The 16,098-nt window shown below is 43.3% G+C and overlaps 6 protein-coding genes across 9 annotated transcripts in view; 1 reads left to right on the top strand and 5 right to left on the bottom strand.

The window, feature by feature from the left end:
• Nucleotides 1–9,703, bottom strand: part of LOC126559185 (signal peptidase complex catalytic subunit SEC11A) — a 368,048-nt gene extending 358,345 nt beyond the window's left edge. Inside the window, exon 1 of one of the 2 annotated variants that reach the window (XM_050215304.1) lies at nt 9,699–9,703. The gene's annotated coding sequence lies outside the window, so the exon portion shown is untranslated. Of the gene's footprint in view, nt 1–7,102; nt 7,108–9,698 lie in introns of those variants that run through there. The other variant, XM_050215305.1, reaches the window with a different exon arrangement.
• LOC126558370 (phenoloxidase-activating factor 2-like) lies at nt 2,454–4,759 on the top strand. 3 transcript variants are annotated; one of them, XM_050214376.1, is made up of 5 exons: nt 2,454–2,803; nt 2,883–2,971; nt 3,089–3,152; nt 3,570–3,669; nt 4,011–4,759. In XM_050214376.1, the coding sequence occupies exons 1-5, from the start codon at nt 2,714–2,716 to the stop codon at nt 4,742–4,744; spliced, it is 1,077 nt and encodes a 358-aa protein (XP_050070333.1). In that variant the 5' UTR covers nt 2,454–2,713; the 3' UTR covers nt 4,745–4,759. The 3 variants fall into 3 exon arrangements, with proteins under 3 accessions (XP_050070333.1, XP_050070332.1, XP_050070331.1); XM_050214375.1 differs by having other exon boundaries at nt 3,074–3,152; XM_050214374.1 differs by having other exon boundaries at nt 3,065–3,152.
• Nucleotides 5,077–7,309, bottom strand: LOC126557539 (sodium-coupled monocarboxylate transporter 1-like). The gene is made up of 6 exons (XM_050213345.1): nt 6,848–7,309; nt 6,694–6,759; nt 6,534–6,585; nt 6,402–6,469; nt 5,556–6,341; nt 5,077–5,481 (listed from the first exon to the last, which is right to left on the bottom strand). Exons 1-6 carry the CDS (start codon nt 7,307–7,309, stop codon nt 5,077–5,079), a joined length of 1,839 nt encoding a protein of 612 aa, XP_050069302.1.
• LOC126557465 (sodium-coupled monocarboxylate transporter 1-like) lies at nt 7,640–9,905 on the bottom strand. The gene is made up of 6 exons (XM_050213253.1): nt 9,444–9,905; nt 9,306–9,371; nt 9,154–9,205; nt 9,025–9,092; nt 8,180–8,965; nt 7,640–8,107 (listed from the first exon to the last, which is right to left on the bottom strand). The coding sequence occupies exons 1-6, from the start codon at nt 9,903–9,905 to the stop codon at nt 7,640–7,642; spliced, it is 1,902 nt and encodes a 633-aa protein (XP_050069210.1).
• Nucleotides 9,906–10,346: 441 nt separating this feature from the next.
• LOC126558053 (sodium-coupled monocarboxylate transporter 1-like) lies at nt 10,347–12,605 on the bottom strand. Its single transcript, XM_050213987.1, has 6 exons — nt 12,114–12,605; nt 11,988–12,053; nt 11,867–11,918; nt 11,728–11,795; nt 10,866–11,651; nt 10,347–10,796 (listed from the first exon to the last, which is right to left on the bottom strand). The coding sequence occupies exons 1-6, from the start codon at nt 12,594–12,596 to the stop codon at nt 10,347–10,349; spliced, it is 1,905 nt and encodes a 634-aa protein (XP_050069944.1). The 5' UTR covers nt 12,597–12,605.
• A 715-nt stretch (nt 12,606–13,320) lies between these two features.
• Nucleotides 13,321–15,707, bottom strand: LOC126557421 (sodium-coupled monocarboxylate transporter 1-like). The gene is made up of 7 exons (XM_050213196.1): nt 15,216–15,707; nt 15,087–15,152; nt 14,958–15,009; nt 14,822–14,889; nt 14,580–14,734; nt 13,885–14,515; nt 13,321–13,809 (listed from the first exon to the last, which is right to left on the bottom strand). The coding sequence occupies exons 1-7, from the start codon at nt 15,702–15,704 to the stop codon at nt 13,399–13,401; spliced, it is 1,872 nt and encodes a 623-aa protein (XP_050069153.1). The 5' UTR covers nt 15,705–15,707; the 3' UTR covers nt 13,321–13,398.
• Nucleotides 15,708–16,098: the final 391 nt, after the last annotated feature.

Raw genomic sequence — 16,098 nt, 5'->3', positions numbered from 1 at the left:
CGTCCAATTCTAGAATACGAATAGAATCGAAGAAGAAAGACATTTTTTCTAGTTTGTTTTGTTGTCAGTCTCTTTTTCACGGACTCTCAGGGGACGCACTTTATTTATTTTCAATTATGCAATGTCCTGATGAACAAAAGATGTCAATGCAATTGAGACCAGAAATAAGAAACGTAACAAAAAAACACCATTTTGCTATCATCGTTCAGAACATTATTGGAGATTGTTTAAGATTGTTAATGTTGGAGTGAAATTCATGCTACAAGTTTTTCAAATATTGCACTTAGCATTTGAATGTTAAATATATTTTTATGTGTAGAATTGAACGGTAAGATGGCCCAATGATTTATTGCTAGCTAAGTTTCTCACGGCATTACTATCTTAATCTATTTAATCTTACTTTCTTAATCTAGAACAAACTTTATGAACAATACAACCAAATCCAAAAATCACTAATGAAAAAAGTCCAAGAAAGGACACCAGCTTGTACGCTAACAATGAATCTCAGTAGGATTAAAATCAGGGATCGGCACACTATTTGCAAAAAAGGTCTGAAAGTTAAATTAAGCTTGAAGCTGCAGATATTTTTTTTTATTTGACGTAACGAATTGCTAGGTCATACCGACTATCTAATGGCTTACGATGCTTAGTGATAGCACGAAATTCGTAACGAAATAACCGCTCTTATATTATGCAGTCTTTACATGGTGTTCTAATTGCAATTTTGGAAAAAAAATCGCATTAATACGCACTGCCATAAACTGAAATAAAATCTCTCCCAAACGATTTCACACAACTACAACCCGTACAGGTATACATTTGTAGAAGTCTTTTTCTTTGCTTAACGACCTACTAGGTCACACCGGCCATTGAATGGCTTACTAAACTTGCCGACACCACGTAGTTGGATAGTCAGTCCACACTACGGACAGTCCAGATGGGATTTGAACCCCGGTCGTGCCGTTTGTAAACCGGCGACATGGAATGGACATTCAGGAATAAATTTGTAAAAGTCTTCTTCTTGGCTTTACGACCTTCTAGGTCAAGCCGGCCATCGAATGGCTTACTATACTTATCGGTACTCCGTAGTTGGATGGTCTCTCCGCATTACGATCGAACCTACTGGCGTCCCTGTCGCTTGAACACCGGACCCCTCCGATCCGGACGCAATACTCTTATTTCAAGCACAAAGAACGTATTAGTCAAAATTGCATTGAATGGTTACAGGATTTAGACGATTAAGTTCCTTCCAAGCGTTGGAAATATGAAAGAAACGAACACAAAATTGGTAGTTTTGCTGTTCAGGACAGCAAACAAAATTGTTGACCCGATATTGCCAACCCCTGATTTAAACAACCCCAAGATTGCACACAACCTTGCACGTAACGCTTTGCTACCCTTAAACTTGTAGTATGCAGGACATGAAATATTTCAAATGGTCCACGACTCATACTTAATAAAATTAATCGATAAGTATACAGAGTTTGAAATATCCTTCAAACTGAGAATACAACTTACTCTTCCTGTTTTTTTTGTAATATATGTCCAAGAAAACTTGTTGTTAGTCCCAAAAGAACCAAACGCCTCGCCTTAAATGCTCTTCTGCCGCAATTTTTCAAGACTAACAATAAACATAATTGTTGCAAACCGCGGTAAATGACGAAATATTCCTGTGATGGAATATTTCGGTGACGTTATACACACCCCTTCTGCCCAGATTCACCGACTGTCGAGAGGCGCGATAAGAAAAGTCATGACGCGTATCGCGTAAGACAACGTGGATCGTTTCGGACCGATCGCGTCCTATGATTATGCTTTCCTGTGGCGATGCCACCCCCTGACCTCCAGGTTCCATTCCACGCGCATGTATCATTTGTGTGTGTGTATGTTTTTTTTAATGCCTAATTTCGATGCTTCAACCATCCCGTCCCTGCGTCCCAATGTGTTCCTCTGCTGTCTCGTCGCACCCAAGACGAACGAGATGAATGAATGGCCCTTTTATGTTGGCTGTGGTCCATAAAAGTATCAGTAAAGTGAGAATCAAACACGAACAGCATCTCTCGCAACATCGCTCGGATTTGTTCCTTCCCTTATCTCACGCTCTCGCGCGCGCGAACCACAGGAACAACGCGGAAGCAGCGCCTGGCGCCATGGACTTCCACACCACCCAGTGGTCTGGGAGGGAGTATGCCGGCTTCAAGACTTGAGTCTCCAGCCGAATGCAAAAGCGAAAAGCAAAAAAAAAATCCTACCAAATCCCTCTCATCGTGTTTCGGATGTTGGGCAGCAAGGGAGTAACAAAACTAGGTTGGTAAAAAAAAGACAATAAGTGCTCCGGCACTCTGTCTGTAAAGTGTGCAGTCTGCTGTAGCCGGTCGTATGGAGTAACAGCAGTTTTATTAGTACTGCTGTTACGGTTACTACTATTGTTACTGCTGCTTCCGTTTGCTGCTACTGCTGCTGCTGCGTCGACCGTTGTCCAGTGGGAATGTTGTGTAGTCGAGCAACAACGGCATATATACACGCACAGCAGCTGATAAGCCACGGTCGATCGAAAAGCGTGAGAAATAAGTGCAGTGTGCGTTCGGAACGCTCGTCCAGCTGGAGTGTGTTTGTTAGTGCCATTTGACGTTTATGTGACGGGTGTGTGGTTTTCTGCATTGCAGTGCATCCCTTTCGCTCAAGTATCCGGATTCCCAAAGTGAACAGACCGATGCTGGTACGGTCGGGATTTCTGTTACTGCTGCTTTGGCTCCACCAACGACTACCGGGCTCTATACAAGCAACCGAACCAACCACCTGGGTACATGATCACCGAGGAGTGTTATCGATCGTTTTTGACACTAACCAGAGCATTGGCTTGCATTTCCATGTCATCATAGCGTTGCAGTGGAGGACTATGCATTCTACCGGAACTATGCCGTCCTGTCAGCGTCAACGTGTACGATGAGGTGCATCTGGACTTTTTCAGGTAATTCTGGGGTGGGCGGGGGACGACAGTGAAACAATACCAACTCTTACCTCGTCACGATCTGCCACCATCGGCGATCCTCTTTAATCTCAGCGTATCAAGTTTCGATCGTTCTAGCTCTGACGAGTGCCGGTTACCACATCTCAAATGCTGTCCATTCGATCGTATCGTCCGTGCACCGGTAAGCAGAGGTAGTGTTTAGACTTGACTTTATGTTTTTAATGTAAATTTATGAGCTTTAAAAATATGTACCATTGTTCACGCCAAAGAGTGTGAATGGGCAAGCAAACAGCACACACAACTTTACGACCATGTAGAACAAGCGCTTCATTTGCGAATGTTGATAAGATGAGCTCGAGTTTCAAGGAGATCCTCAATGAAAACCAACAGCAACAACAGCAACAAAATAACAGATTACCAAAACAAAATGCCAAAAAATGGACTTTTTTGCACAGACATGTGACCCTTGACTTTTGGAAGCTTTCGAACAGGGTACCTTGCTGCATGACCTCCTTTCGTACGCGCAGCGCCACGGTAACAGCAGCAGTATGGCGTGGCTCTTCTAACGGTTTCCAAATTTTTTGGTTTTGTTTTCCAGGACACCGAACCACCAGACGGGAACGAAATAGTGTGTGCAGCGCGAAATAACAACGGCATTGGACATGTCGAGCAAAAGGATAAAACGCGCGCCAAATATGGTGAGTGGGCAGGGTGATGAGTTTTATAAACTTTTAGCATAAAGTTGGTGAGATTTTATGTCGCAAATAATGCAGCCTTAATAGCGATAAAAGTTTTCTGTATGACCATAAACAGTAATCTATCCATGGACAGGACAACGCTCTGTTTATAGGACTGCTGTTGGGTTGTAGTCACTAAGGGCTTTATCAAGTTTATTTTAATTTGCATTATTTTTTTTTACTGAAGGTCATTTCTGAAGAACGAAATTTGAATTTACAATTTTTACCCTTTTTTTGGTGTGTTTGAAATTTTATAAAGAGACTTAGTACTCATCTAAATACATTTTCTTGTTTTATTACAGGTGAATTTCCTTGGATGGCATTCGTGTACACCGCACAGGCCGAGTACGAGCTGTACCTGTGCGGTGGTACACTGGTTCACTCGAAAGTAGTCATCACGATCGCACACTGCATCGAGAATCGTACGAGCAGTGATCTCCGGGTACGCTTGGGCGAATGGGACCTGGAGCACATGGTTGAGATTTATCCGCCACAGGACCGTGCTGTCATAGCCAGCGTTACACATCCCCAATTTTACAGCGAACTGCTGCTAAACGATATCGCTATCCTGTTCCTGGACGAGCACGTCGACTTTACGGAGGTAGTTGGAATAGCCTGTTTGCCTCCGCAGAACGCTAACTTCGATCATAAGCGGTGCCTTTTTACCGGTTGGGGTGAGGACGAACGTGGTCGCAACTCGTCCGTGCTCAAGCGCACCAAATTGCCGATCGTACCGAACGGTCACTGTCAGCGGGTGCTCCGTCGCCATCTGCTAAACCGAAGTTTCCGGCTGCACCAGGGCTTCCTGTGTGCTGGTGGCGAGTCGGGTAAGGATGCGTGTCGTGGCGATGGTGGATCTCCGCTCGTGTGTCCGATACCACAATCTGAGAATCAGTACTACGTGGTCGGATTGGTCGCATTCGGTTACGAGTGTGGTACACAGGGTGTGCCGGGAGTTTACGTCAATGTTCCTCACTATCGTGACTGGATCGATGGGGAAATCGAAAAGATGTATCATGTTGATATTTTCGTTTAGGACTAAACTTCTTCACCGGTTTCGCATTTCGCCTAATTTTACTCGTCCGTCGGTAGTAAGTCGGTAGTCAGTAGTAAGTTTATCATTAAACTCTTGTCCTTAGATAATAAATCGTTCGTACTTACCACGCTAATAGCACATGCACAGTTATTGTACTGTATTAATATATCCGACCGATGTGTCATATTGCACTGAAACTGTGCGGTTTACAATAAGGCTTCTGACACTTGAATCTTCCCTTCATTTTAAAATCTTAAATATTCCTATAATCCTCCATAAAGCAAATTGAACTTTTATTCTGATCATTCGGTAATTGCATTATCGATTTCAGTTTACTTTATATCTGTCGTGACGTTTTGTATCGTAAGACCAATTCCATTGGACTGCGACTTTCTAATGCATGGTGCCAAAAGCTTCGGATCAATAGTTGCTGGACGTTGTCTGCTAACCATCTTCGAAAGCAAACTCACTACTGTTCCGGCCAGACAAGTTACACTCATACCAAAAAGTGTAAAATACATATAAGATATGTGATAGATTGATTTCCCTATCAGCTCCAGCTCCTTCTCCCCATTGATATCGTCCAAGGTTGAATTGTAAGAAAACTCATAAGGACAGTTTTCCACCGATACAGGCTTCATGTCGAACGTTCTGCTACCCGTAGCGATCGAATATTGTGCATTGTAGCACATGTAGAACATCGTTAGCAGGCCTATAGTACCACCATAAATAGCTCCCTGTAGAATAGACAAAATCTATTAGTTCAGTGATTTTCTTCAGGATTATTTTTGAATATGCACGAAACACTTACAGTTCCGTTGACCCAAGGCATCAAAATGCCCATGACAAACATCCCAAGCAATGGTGCTGCTGAAGCAGAGCTTAAAGTCATTGCCAGCTGCATCACCGTACCTAGATGCTCTACCAACAAAGATAGCAATACCGACAATACGCCGAACACCAACACAGAGCCTTGCATAATGTAACGTATTTGATTTTCTGTCAATGGCTTTTTCCTGTATGGTTTGAAAAAATCTTCTAGCGTGATGGCAGATAAAGCGTTCAATGCCGATGACAACGAGCTGAGGGCCGCACTAAAGATACCTGCTACAAACACTCCAGTCATTCCCGGGTAGTCTGCAAACGTTTCCATCACAAACAGTGGCAATAGTTGATCCTTTGCTCTGGCCAACTTTGTCGTCAGAGGATCACACCGATAATACGTGGCATACACCAGCATACCGATCATGAAGAATATTACATTTACACTTATCCATCCAAACACGAACCCTTTCAAGGCTTTTCGAGCGTCTTTGAGAGTCGGTAAGGATAGGAATCGCTGAACCATGTCTTGACTGCAGGCTATACCTTCACATACCCACACCGGCGCTCCAAAAAGCATGATCCAGAAAGAATGACGAAGTGTGGGATTCGGATCAAAGCTTGGAGCTTCCAGTCGATCACCAGCAATATTTCGATTCAACACTTCCTCTAGTCCTCCAACATCGTACGTCCCTTTGATGAGCACTGCCAGCAAGGCCATTAATGTCACTCCAGATTGGACCACATCCGTCCAAACGACCGCTTTTAGACCTCCCTAATAAAAATAATATTCATTAAGTTACATTCAATCACAAACAACATAGATAGTCCTTACAATGCTGGTGTAAAACATGCAAATTATGCAAACGACCGCTGAAGTTATGTGTACGCTAAAACCAGTCACTGGCGAAGAAAAGACGGAAATAAATCATTTTCTGTGTAATGCACCAGCCACACCATCGAATACCTTGGTTGAACGCCAACGCTGGAACGTAGATAACAATTGGCATCCAGAGCAGCTGCTCGGTACGACATTAAAAGTTATATGTCGTATAAAATAATATAAAATAACATGTATAAAATAACATTTCACTACACATGTTTGAAATACGACTTTAAATACGTACGCAAGCCAACGTGAAAAGAATTGAGCCGAACAGTCTCATCCGTGAATCGAAACGAAGCTGAAGATACTATAAAAACGAAAAAGGTATAAGTATATTCCATGCTTAAAGCTATGCAATCAGTGTCAACCTTGGGCTATACTGCGAGCTTCTTTACCTCAAATGTTGACGTGATCTGCAGTTCGTGGAATACCGGTAAAAATAGGTAATGCATTAGAGTGCCAGCTAGCATCATCGAAATCACGATGTAACAGAACTGTGTGCCGTACAGGTATATTTCAGTGGCAGTTCCCAGCATTGGTACACCTGATACCCAGCTTGCCACCAACGAAACGGCGACGGGAAAAATCTGCATCTTTCTGCCTCCGACTAAATAATCTTGAGCTTCTGACTCGTTACCCGACGATCGTACACCGTTCCTGTGCTTCTGATGGCTTCTGTATCCGAAGTAGATTCCGATCATGATGCAGCTCACCAACATCCACGCAAACACCACATAGTCAGGCCATTCGAAGTGTTGCAACGATCGTCCGATGGAGTCGATCGTTTGCTTCGAAGTATTATTCGCATTATGCAATGCATTTCCACTGTCACTTGTCGACAACCAATCACTTGCCATAGTTATACCAAACTGAAGAACTTTTGGTGAAGTAGCGATCCAGCTAAAACATACACGGACGACCTGATAACGCGTAATGAACCTACCCTCCATGTGCGCTTGTTCATTTGCCAACACGTTTTTAGATTGATAAGAGGCAAATTTAACACACTGCCCAAAAGCTCGGACAATAATGCGCTAGAATAATCTGAGGTCGTTTAGATCAGCTGTCGTGATTTTTCTTTTCTTTCTGAAATATTTGAAATAAACAAAGTTAAACGTAGTTGTTCTAGTGCACTTCATGAATCAACTATTTTTATTCCTCAAACTCATCCTACCATTTACAGCAATTCACCCTTCTTCGGATTGTTTTGAAGCTGAGTCGCTCGTCTCAGCCTGTCCACAATCTTTTGGAATTGCTCGCAACGTAAGAGGTGTTTCTCTAGATGATTCTTCTTTCATCCAAAGCATCCTTCTAATACACGGTGCTAATAGTTTCGGATCAATCGACTTAGGACGATCGCTTCCACCAAGTTTCGAAAGATAACTTACTATCGTACCTGCCAGACAAGTCACGCTCGTTCCGAATAACGTAAAGTACATGTAAGACATGTGATAGATTGACTTCTCTACCTGTTCGAGCTCGGACTCCATTTCTGTAACTCCTGCAGTTGAGTTGTAAGCATAATCGTAAGGACAGTCTTCTACCGATACCGGTTTTGTGTCGAATGTCCTGCTGCCTGAAGCAATCGAATATTGTGCTTTGTAACACATGTACAGCATCACGAGCAAGCCAGTAACGCCTCCATATAGAGCTCCCTGCAAAAAGATAAATTATCGTTATGAACTGTTATCATCAGGATGATGGTTTCTTTTACAAACAAATATTACCGTTCCATTAACCCAGGGCATCAGTATACCCATGACAAAGAGTCCAAAAAGAGATCCTCCAGATGCAGAGCTTAAAGTCATTGCCAGCTGCATCACCGTACCTAGATGCTCTACCAACAAAGATAGCAATACCGACAAGATGCCGAACACCAACACAGAGCCTTGCATAATGTAACGTGTTTGATTTTCTGTCAATGGCTTTTTCCTGTATGGTTTGAAAAAGTCTTCTAGCGTGATGGCAGATAAAGCGTTCAATGCCGATGACAACGAACTGAGAGCTGCACTAAATATACCTGCTACAAACACTCCAGTCATTCCCGGGTAGTCTGCAAACGTTTCCATCACAAACAGTGGCAATAGTTGATCCTTTGCTCTGGCCAACTTTGTCGTCAGAGGATCACACCGATAATACGTGGCATACACCAGCATACCGATCATGAAGAATATTACATTTACACTTATCCAACCAATTAAAAACCACTTCAAAGCTTTTCGAGCGTCTTTCAAGGTAGGTAGCGATAAAAACCTCTGAGTCATGGCCTGACTACAAGCCAAACCTTCACATACCCACACCGGCGCTCCAAAAAGCATGATCCAGAAAGAGTGACGGAGTGTGGGATTCGGATCAAAGCTTGGAGCTTCCAGTCGATCACCAGCAATATTTCGATTCAACACTTCCTCTAGTCCTCCAACATCGTACGTCCCTTTGATGAGCACTGCCAGCAAGGCCATTAATGTCACTCCGGATTGGACCACATCCGTCCAAACGACCGCTTTTAGACCTCCCTAACAAATTCAAAGTTCATTATTTTACGTTCAAGCTCAAGCACGTAAATAGTCCTTACAATGCTGGTGTAAAACATGCAAATTATGCAAACGACCGGTGTAATTATGTGCACACTCAATCCCGTCACTAGTAATAAAAAAATAAAAAGTTACTTTTCTTGTGATTGACTTACACTTTTTTCATATACCTTGATTAAACGCCAAAGCAGGAACGTAGATCACGATTGGCATCCACAGCAACTATCGAATAGGATAATACTGCATGCTTGAAAGATTCTTTGCCAATTCAGTACAAGGGCCTGCTACAACTAGTGCTCAAACAAATATTTGTCGTACTTACACCGGCCAACGTAAACAAAATGGACCCAAACAGTCTCATCCGTGAATCGAAACGAAGTTGAAGGTACTGTAAATATCCATATCAATCAAACTTAAGCAAGCGAACTAAATTTGTTGTCCATTGGATTCTAGTTTTTACCTCAAATGTAGAAGTGATTTGGAGCTCGTGGAATACTGGCAGAAAACTGTAATACATCAGCAGTCCTGCTAACGTAATCGAAATCACGATGTAACAGAACTGTGTGCCGTATAGGTATATTTCAGTAGCAATTCCCAGCATTGGTACACCTGATACCCAGCTTGCCACCAACGAAACGGCGACGGGAAAAATCTGCATCTTTCTGCCTCCGACTAAATAATCTTGAGCTTCTGACTCGTTACCCGACGATCGTACACCGTTCCTGTGCTTCTGATGGCTTCTGTATCCGAAGTAGATTCCGATCATGATGCAGCTCACCAACATCCACGCAAACACCACATAGTCAGGCCAATCGAAGTGTTGCAACGATCGTCCGATGGAGTCGATCGTTTGCTTCGAAGTATTATTCGCATTATGCAATCCATTTCCACTGTCACTCGTTGACAACCAATCACTTGCCATAGTTATACCAAACTGAAGATTTTTTGGTGAAGTAGCGATCCAGCTAAAACATACCCGGACGACCTGATAACGCGTAATGAACCTACCCTCCATGTTTGCTTGTTCATTTGCCAACACGTTTTTGGATTGATAAGAGGCAAATTTAACACACTGCCCAAAAGCTCGTCCTGATAAGTGTAATGACGCGAAAGAATGTTCCAAGCTCTTCGCTAGGCTATCAAAAACGATCATTTGTTTAGCTTCTGTGTAATATTTCTATCTGAAATATTTCAAATGAGCTTACACTAAAAATGAGTTTCTATTGCATTTGATACTACCACAACTATACGACATTTTATTAAGGAATATGTAAAACATGGTATCTTCAAACATATCTATGTCATCATGTTTCTCTCTCGAACTTTTCATACAATCGCTGACTAATCTACAAGTTACAACAATTCATCCTTCTTCAGGTTGTTTCAAAGCTGCCTCACTCGTTTCAGCCTGTTTACTATCTGTTGGTACTGCTTGGAACGTCAGTGGTATCCCACTAGATTGCATCCTTCTAATAAACGGTGCTAATAGTTTCGGATCAATCGACTTCGGACGATCGCTTCCACGAAGTTTCGAAAGAAAACTTACCACCGTACCTGCCAGACAAGTCACGCTCGTTCCGAATAACGTAAAGTACATGTAAGACATGTGATAGATTGACTTCTCGACCTGTTCGAGCTCGGACTCCATTTCTGTAACTCCTGCAGTTGAGTTGTAAGCATAATCGTAAGGACAGTCTTCTACCGATACCGGTTTCGTGTCGAATGTCCTGCTGCCTGAAGCAATCGAATATTGTGCTTTGTAACACATGTACAGCATCACGAGCAAGCCAGTAATGCCTCCATAAAGTGCTCCCTGCAAAATGAGAAGTCATATTGAGGAATAATGATCGGATTAAATAATTCTTACACGAAAAAATATTACCGTTCCATTAACCCAAGGCATCAGTATACCCATGACAAAAAGTCCAAAAAGAGGCGCTCCAGAGGCTGAACTTAATGTCATTGTCAGCTGCATCACCGTACCTAGATGCTCTACCAACATCGATAGTAACACAGATATCGCACCATATATCAATACAGAGCCTCGCATTATGTAGTGGATCTGCTTTTCTGTCAGCGGTTTCTTACTGTACGGTTTGAAAAAATCTTCTAGCGTGATGGCAGATAACGCGTTCAATGCTGATGACAACGAACTGAGAGCTGCACTAAATATACCTGCTACAAACACTCCAGTCATGCCCGGATATGCTGCAAACGTTTCCATCACAAACAATGGCAACAGTTGATCCTTTGCTCTAGCCAGCTGCGTCGTCAGAGGATCACACCGGTAATACGTAGCATACACCAGCATTCCGATTAAAAAGAACAAAAAATTCACTACAATCCATCCAATCACAAAACCTTTCAACGCTTTTCGAGCATCTTGAAGAGTGGGTAATGCCAGAAATCGTTGAATCATGTCCTGACTGCATGATACACCGTAGCAAAACCATACAGGTGCCCCAATCAAAATGATCCAGATGGAATGTCGAAGCGTAGGATCGGGATCGACGATTGGAGCTTCCAGCCGATCACCGACAATATTCCGTTGTAGAACTTCGGCAGGCCCTCCGACATCGAAAGTGCCTTTGATAAGGACGGCAAGTAACGCTAGTAACGTCACTCCTGACTGTATTACATCCGTCCAAACTACAGCTTTTAATCCTCCCTAGAGCATTCAAAGAGTAGTTGATCTCTTCTGTTAGTCTTTTAGGAAGTTTTTGAATAACCTCAAATTTACTTACAATGCTGGTGTAAAACACACAGATCATGCAAACTATCGGTGTGACGACGTGTATGCTCAATCCGGTTACTACAAATGAAAAGGAATGGGTCGAGTTTATTCCTTCAAGCGCTCAGTTTTATCTCTCTCTATAAATATACCTTGGTTGAACGCCAATGCTGGAACGTAAATGACGATAGGCATCCAAAGCAACTTCAGGAAAATAACGATTAAACGATCATTCAGTTGCACGATTCATTTCTACCATCAACTTATACTTACACACGCGACTGTAAACAGTATTGATCCAAAAAGCCTCATTCGATGATCAAATCTTCGCTGAAGATACTGTTGTGAGAAAGAACATCGTTAATATTTTGCATTCTTCATGGACACGCGCACGCTCACCTCATAAGCAGATGTAATTTGTAACTCGTGGAAAACAGGCAGAAAAACGTGATGCATCACAAACCCCATTATAATCACCGCAAACACTATGTAACAGTACTGCGTGCCATACACATAAATCTCGGTAGATGTCCCCAACAGCGAGATGCCAGAGATCCAACTAGCGACCAACGAAACCGATACCGGGAATATCTGCATCTTCCTACCACCGACCAAATAGTCCAGCGCTTCCGACTCTCGACGGGCGCCCTTTCGCCGCTGCTTATGCTTCTGATGGTCTTGGTAACCGAAGAAAATCCCAATCACGATACAGATCAGCAGCATTAGCACAAACACAACATAGTCGGGCCAATCAAACCGTTGCAACGATCGACTGATCGAGTCAATTGTCTTGCCGGATGCTTCGCCTTCATCGTAGTTCGTCGTTTCATCGTTTGAATAATCTTCTCCGCTGCTACCGTTCAACAACCAATCACTCGACATTGCTAAACCGAACCGATCAAGTGCGACGACGTACTCAACCGGGCAATGTAACCGGGACTGACCAAACCCTGATTGATGACGCCACCGTTGTACTTAATTTCCTCCACGGCCGTTTATCTACCGACAGCGCCCCGAGAATCCCTTCATAAACAAAGATAAGCTTTAATATATGACCGTCGGACCAGACGCGTGTCAAGATAGCCAAAGTAGTGTACATTTAAATTTAATTGTTTTAAATTTTTTGTTGGACATGTGGCACCATGCAACTTCCCAATGCAAGTACAACAAAAAAAGGCAGTAGAATGTTCCAAAACCAATGAATTTAGGAAGCAACTGTTTAGTGACAAGCATGATCCCTCTCATGATCTCTCCTTGTAGTAAAAACCTCGAGATTAACAATGAAAACGAAGCCTGCGGAAAGGCGCGCGTCTACATGATTTATTGAGATGATTTCAGAGTAGGTCACAATGGCGACGCTGTACGGTATTGTGTTGTGATAGCGTCTTACAACTTAATGATTTTTTTCTCAAACTACGGCTTTTATAATGATCTACTGCACACATGATTAAGTTGTAAAAGGGAAAAGTACACGGTTTATTAAATAGCAATTTTATTTCTTGTCAGAACGGAATATTCAACTAGTTTGTGTACACTTTTGCATACTCTTGTATCAACACCACCGCCATCATCGTCATCATCAGCTACACTACAATCTTCGGCCCAGTAATACTCTAATCCGAACAATTAATGTACAGTGATAGTGGCGCTCGGTTTGTACCATGTTCATCGCCACGGTCGCTACTTACAGCTGAATGTCTTTGGTTTCAAACTCGTGCAGTACCTCTGTCATGTGATTAGCCTTACTGTCTCGACTATGATAGAAACGGCGCAGGAACGGTGCCAATAGCAAGGGATCGATGTCGTCGGTTTTCGAACGCGGAAGAATGAACGAGGACAGATAGCCCACAATCGTTGGCACCACCGAACCGATCATCGTGTAGTACAGAAAAGACACATGATGTAGCGATTTTTCACCCGTCGTAGCGTCCTCCGCAAACAATGTTGCATTTTTTGGTGTAAACTCATACTGACAGCCGGCCACGGTGACTGGTTTTTCGATAAACACGATTTCCTTAAGAGCAATCGAAATTTGCGATCGTATAACGATATAGGACATTAGTGCCAAACCTGCCGTTGTTCCTACGATGGCACACTGGAAGTAATGATCACAAAAGTCAGTTAAAATTTGAAACTTTCGTAACGGTCCGGGACGGCCAATGTGACTTACACTTCCATTGATACGCGGAAAGAAGAAACCCATCAGGAACAGCCCAAACAGTGGTCCCAACGTAACCGGTCCCAGGCTCATTGACAACTGCAGCACGGCACCCATCTTCTCGACAATGATCACCATCATAACGGCTAGTGCACCGAACGCCAACACTGTGAAACGCATAATGTATCGAGTTTGCGTCTCGGTCAGTGGTTTGGAAACGAACGGTTTGCAGAAATCTTCCAGCACAATCGCGGACAGCGAATTCAACGCAGTGGACAGCGAGCTAAGCGCAGCACTGAATATGCCCGCCACAAACAACCCAGCCAGTCCTGGGTAGTCTCCGAGCACTTCCATCACGAGCAACGGAACCAGTTGATCCTTCGCTTTTGCCAATCCGGTCGACAGTGGATCACAGTCGTGATACATGGCGAAAATGAGCAGTCCGTTGTAGCAACACATGGCCAGCAAGGTGGTTGTCCCGATCAGGAACAGTACCAGTGCCTTCCGAGCGGAACCTAACGAGGGTAGCGATAGGTACCGCTGCATCATGTTCTGATTGATGGAGTTTGTGGACGTCCAGAAGAAGGTACCACCGATGAGCAAGGTCCAGAATGTGTTACGTGCCGTAGGATCCAGATTAAAGCTAGACACGATAAAAACGTTCGTTAGCATGGATAATGTTGAAACAGATTCTGTTGCATACTTACTCTGGAGGTTCGAATCTTTCACCGGCCGAATTTCTTTCGATCACTACACTAAGTCCTCCAACGTCTGCCGTACCTTTGATGATTACTATAATCATTGCTCCAACCATGATGCCGGTTTGAATAACATCGGTCCACACGACAGCCTTCAGTCCACCCTGGTTTGGATAGGTTCGAGATTTATTAAGGAGATACATAGGAAGACACATGGAAATGGTTGTCTTGTAATGCCATTTATCTCTTACCAGGCTAGTATAGAAAATGCACACCAAGCAGACGATCGGAGTAATCACGTGAATGTTAACACCAGAAACTGAAAATATATAAGCACAGGCTTGAGAACACGATCTTAAACAAATCAGTCGGGAGATTTAGATGTACCTTGATTAAATGCAAGCGCTGGAACATAAATCACTATAGGCAACCACAGGATCTACAAAAAAAAACACACGCACAGATTGGTCATACACAGATCACAAACTTCAAGCAGAGCATCCAGTATCTACTTACACTGGCCAGGGTAAACAGTATAGAACCGACCAATCTCATACGTTTGTCGAATCTCATTTGTAGATACTGAAATCAAATTGCAACCGAATTAAATTTTTGCACACACACTCTCACTAAAATGCCACAAACCTCGTACGCAGATGTTATCTGCAGATCATGAAAAACTGGTAAAAAGATGTAGTTCATCGCAAGGCCCATCAGCACCACGGCACAAACAATGTAGCAGTACTGCACTCCGTACACGTAAATTTCCGTCGACGTGCCCAGTAACGAGATACCCGAAATCCAGCTCGCCACTAGCGACACGGACACGGGAATAATTTTCATCTTCCGCCCACCGACCAGATAGTCCAGCGCTTCCGAACCACGCCGGGCATGCTTTTGGCGCTTGTGCTTTTGATGGTCCTTGTAGCCGAAAAAGACACCGATCACCATACAACTGATCAGCATCAACACAAACACTACATAGTCGGGCCAGTTGAACCGTTGCAATGATCGACTGATGTCTTCAACACTTGGCCCAGGTCGCTTGACACTTTCGGTGGTAAGCAGGCCATCTTCATCGATGATCGACTCGATCGATTGTGTGCTGCCGTGTAGGATCGTAACATCCGCCATCGTGTCCCAGATGGTTTCCTGCGTAGTTCCAAAACCTAGACGGGTGGGTGTTCCGTTCCGACGCTAGACGTACGCCACTTCGCAGGACGATCTACCGACTGAAATCCATCCAAAGCGAACCGGAGATGGTTAAGCACTCTTATAGTACGATACCGACTGTTGGATAGTAAATTATTTCCGATAGCTAACGGGCAGATTTTTCCAGACATAAAGTCAACGCAGATAAGGAGCTTTATCGTGCGATCGTCATGGTGTGACGTAGATGGAGAGAAAACGTGTATAGTCTAATTTAAACGCTGTGTTTGTGACAACGGGAATTGAATTTACGATCTGTTTGTAGCTAAACCATCATCAGATATTGTTATTTACATAACAAATGCGTTATGCGAATGTG

The sequence above is a fragment of the Anopheles maculipalpis genome, chromosome 2RL (genome assembly GCF_943734695.1).
Source record: "Anopheles maculipalpis chromosome 2RL, idAnoMacuDA_375_x, whole genome shotgun sequence".
NCBI classification, from domain to species: domain Eukaryota; kingdom Metazoa; phylum Arthropoda; class Insecta; order Diptera; family Culicidae; genus Anopheles; species Anopheles maculipalpis.
Note: the sequence above shows the minus strand (reverse complement) of the source record. Positions and strands in the feature narration are given on the sequence as shown.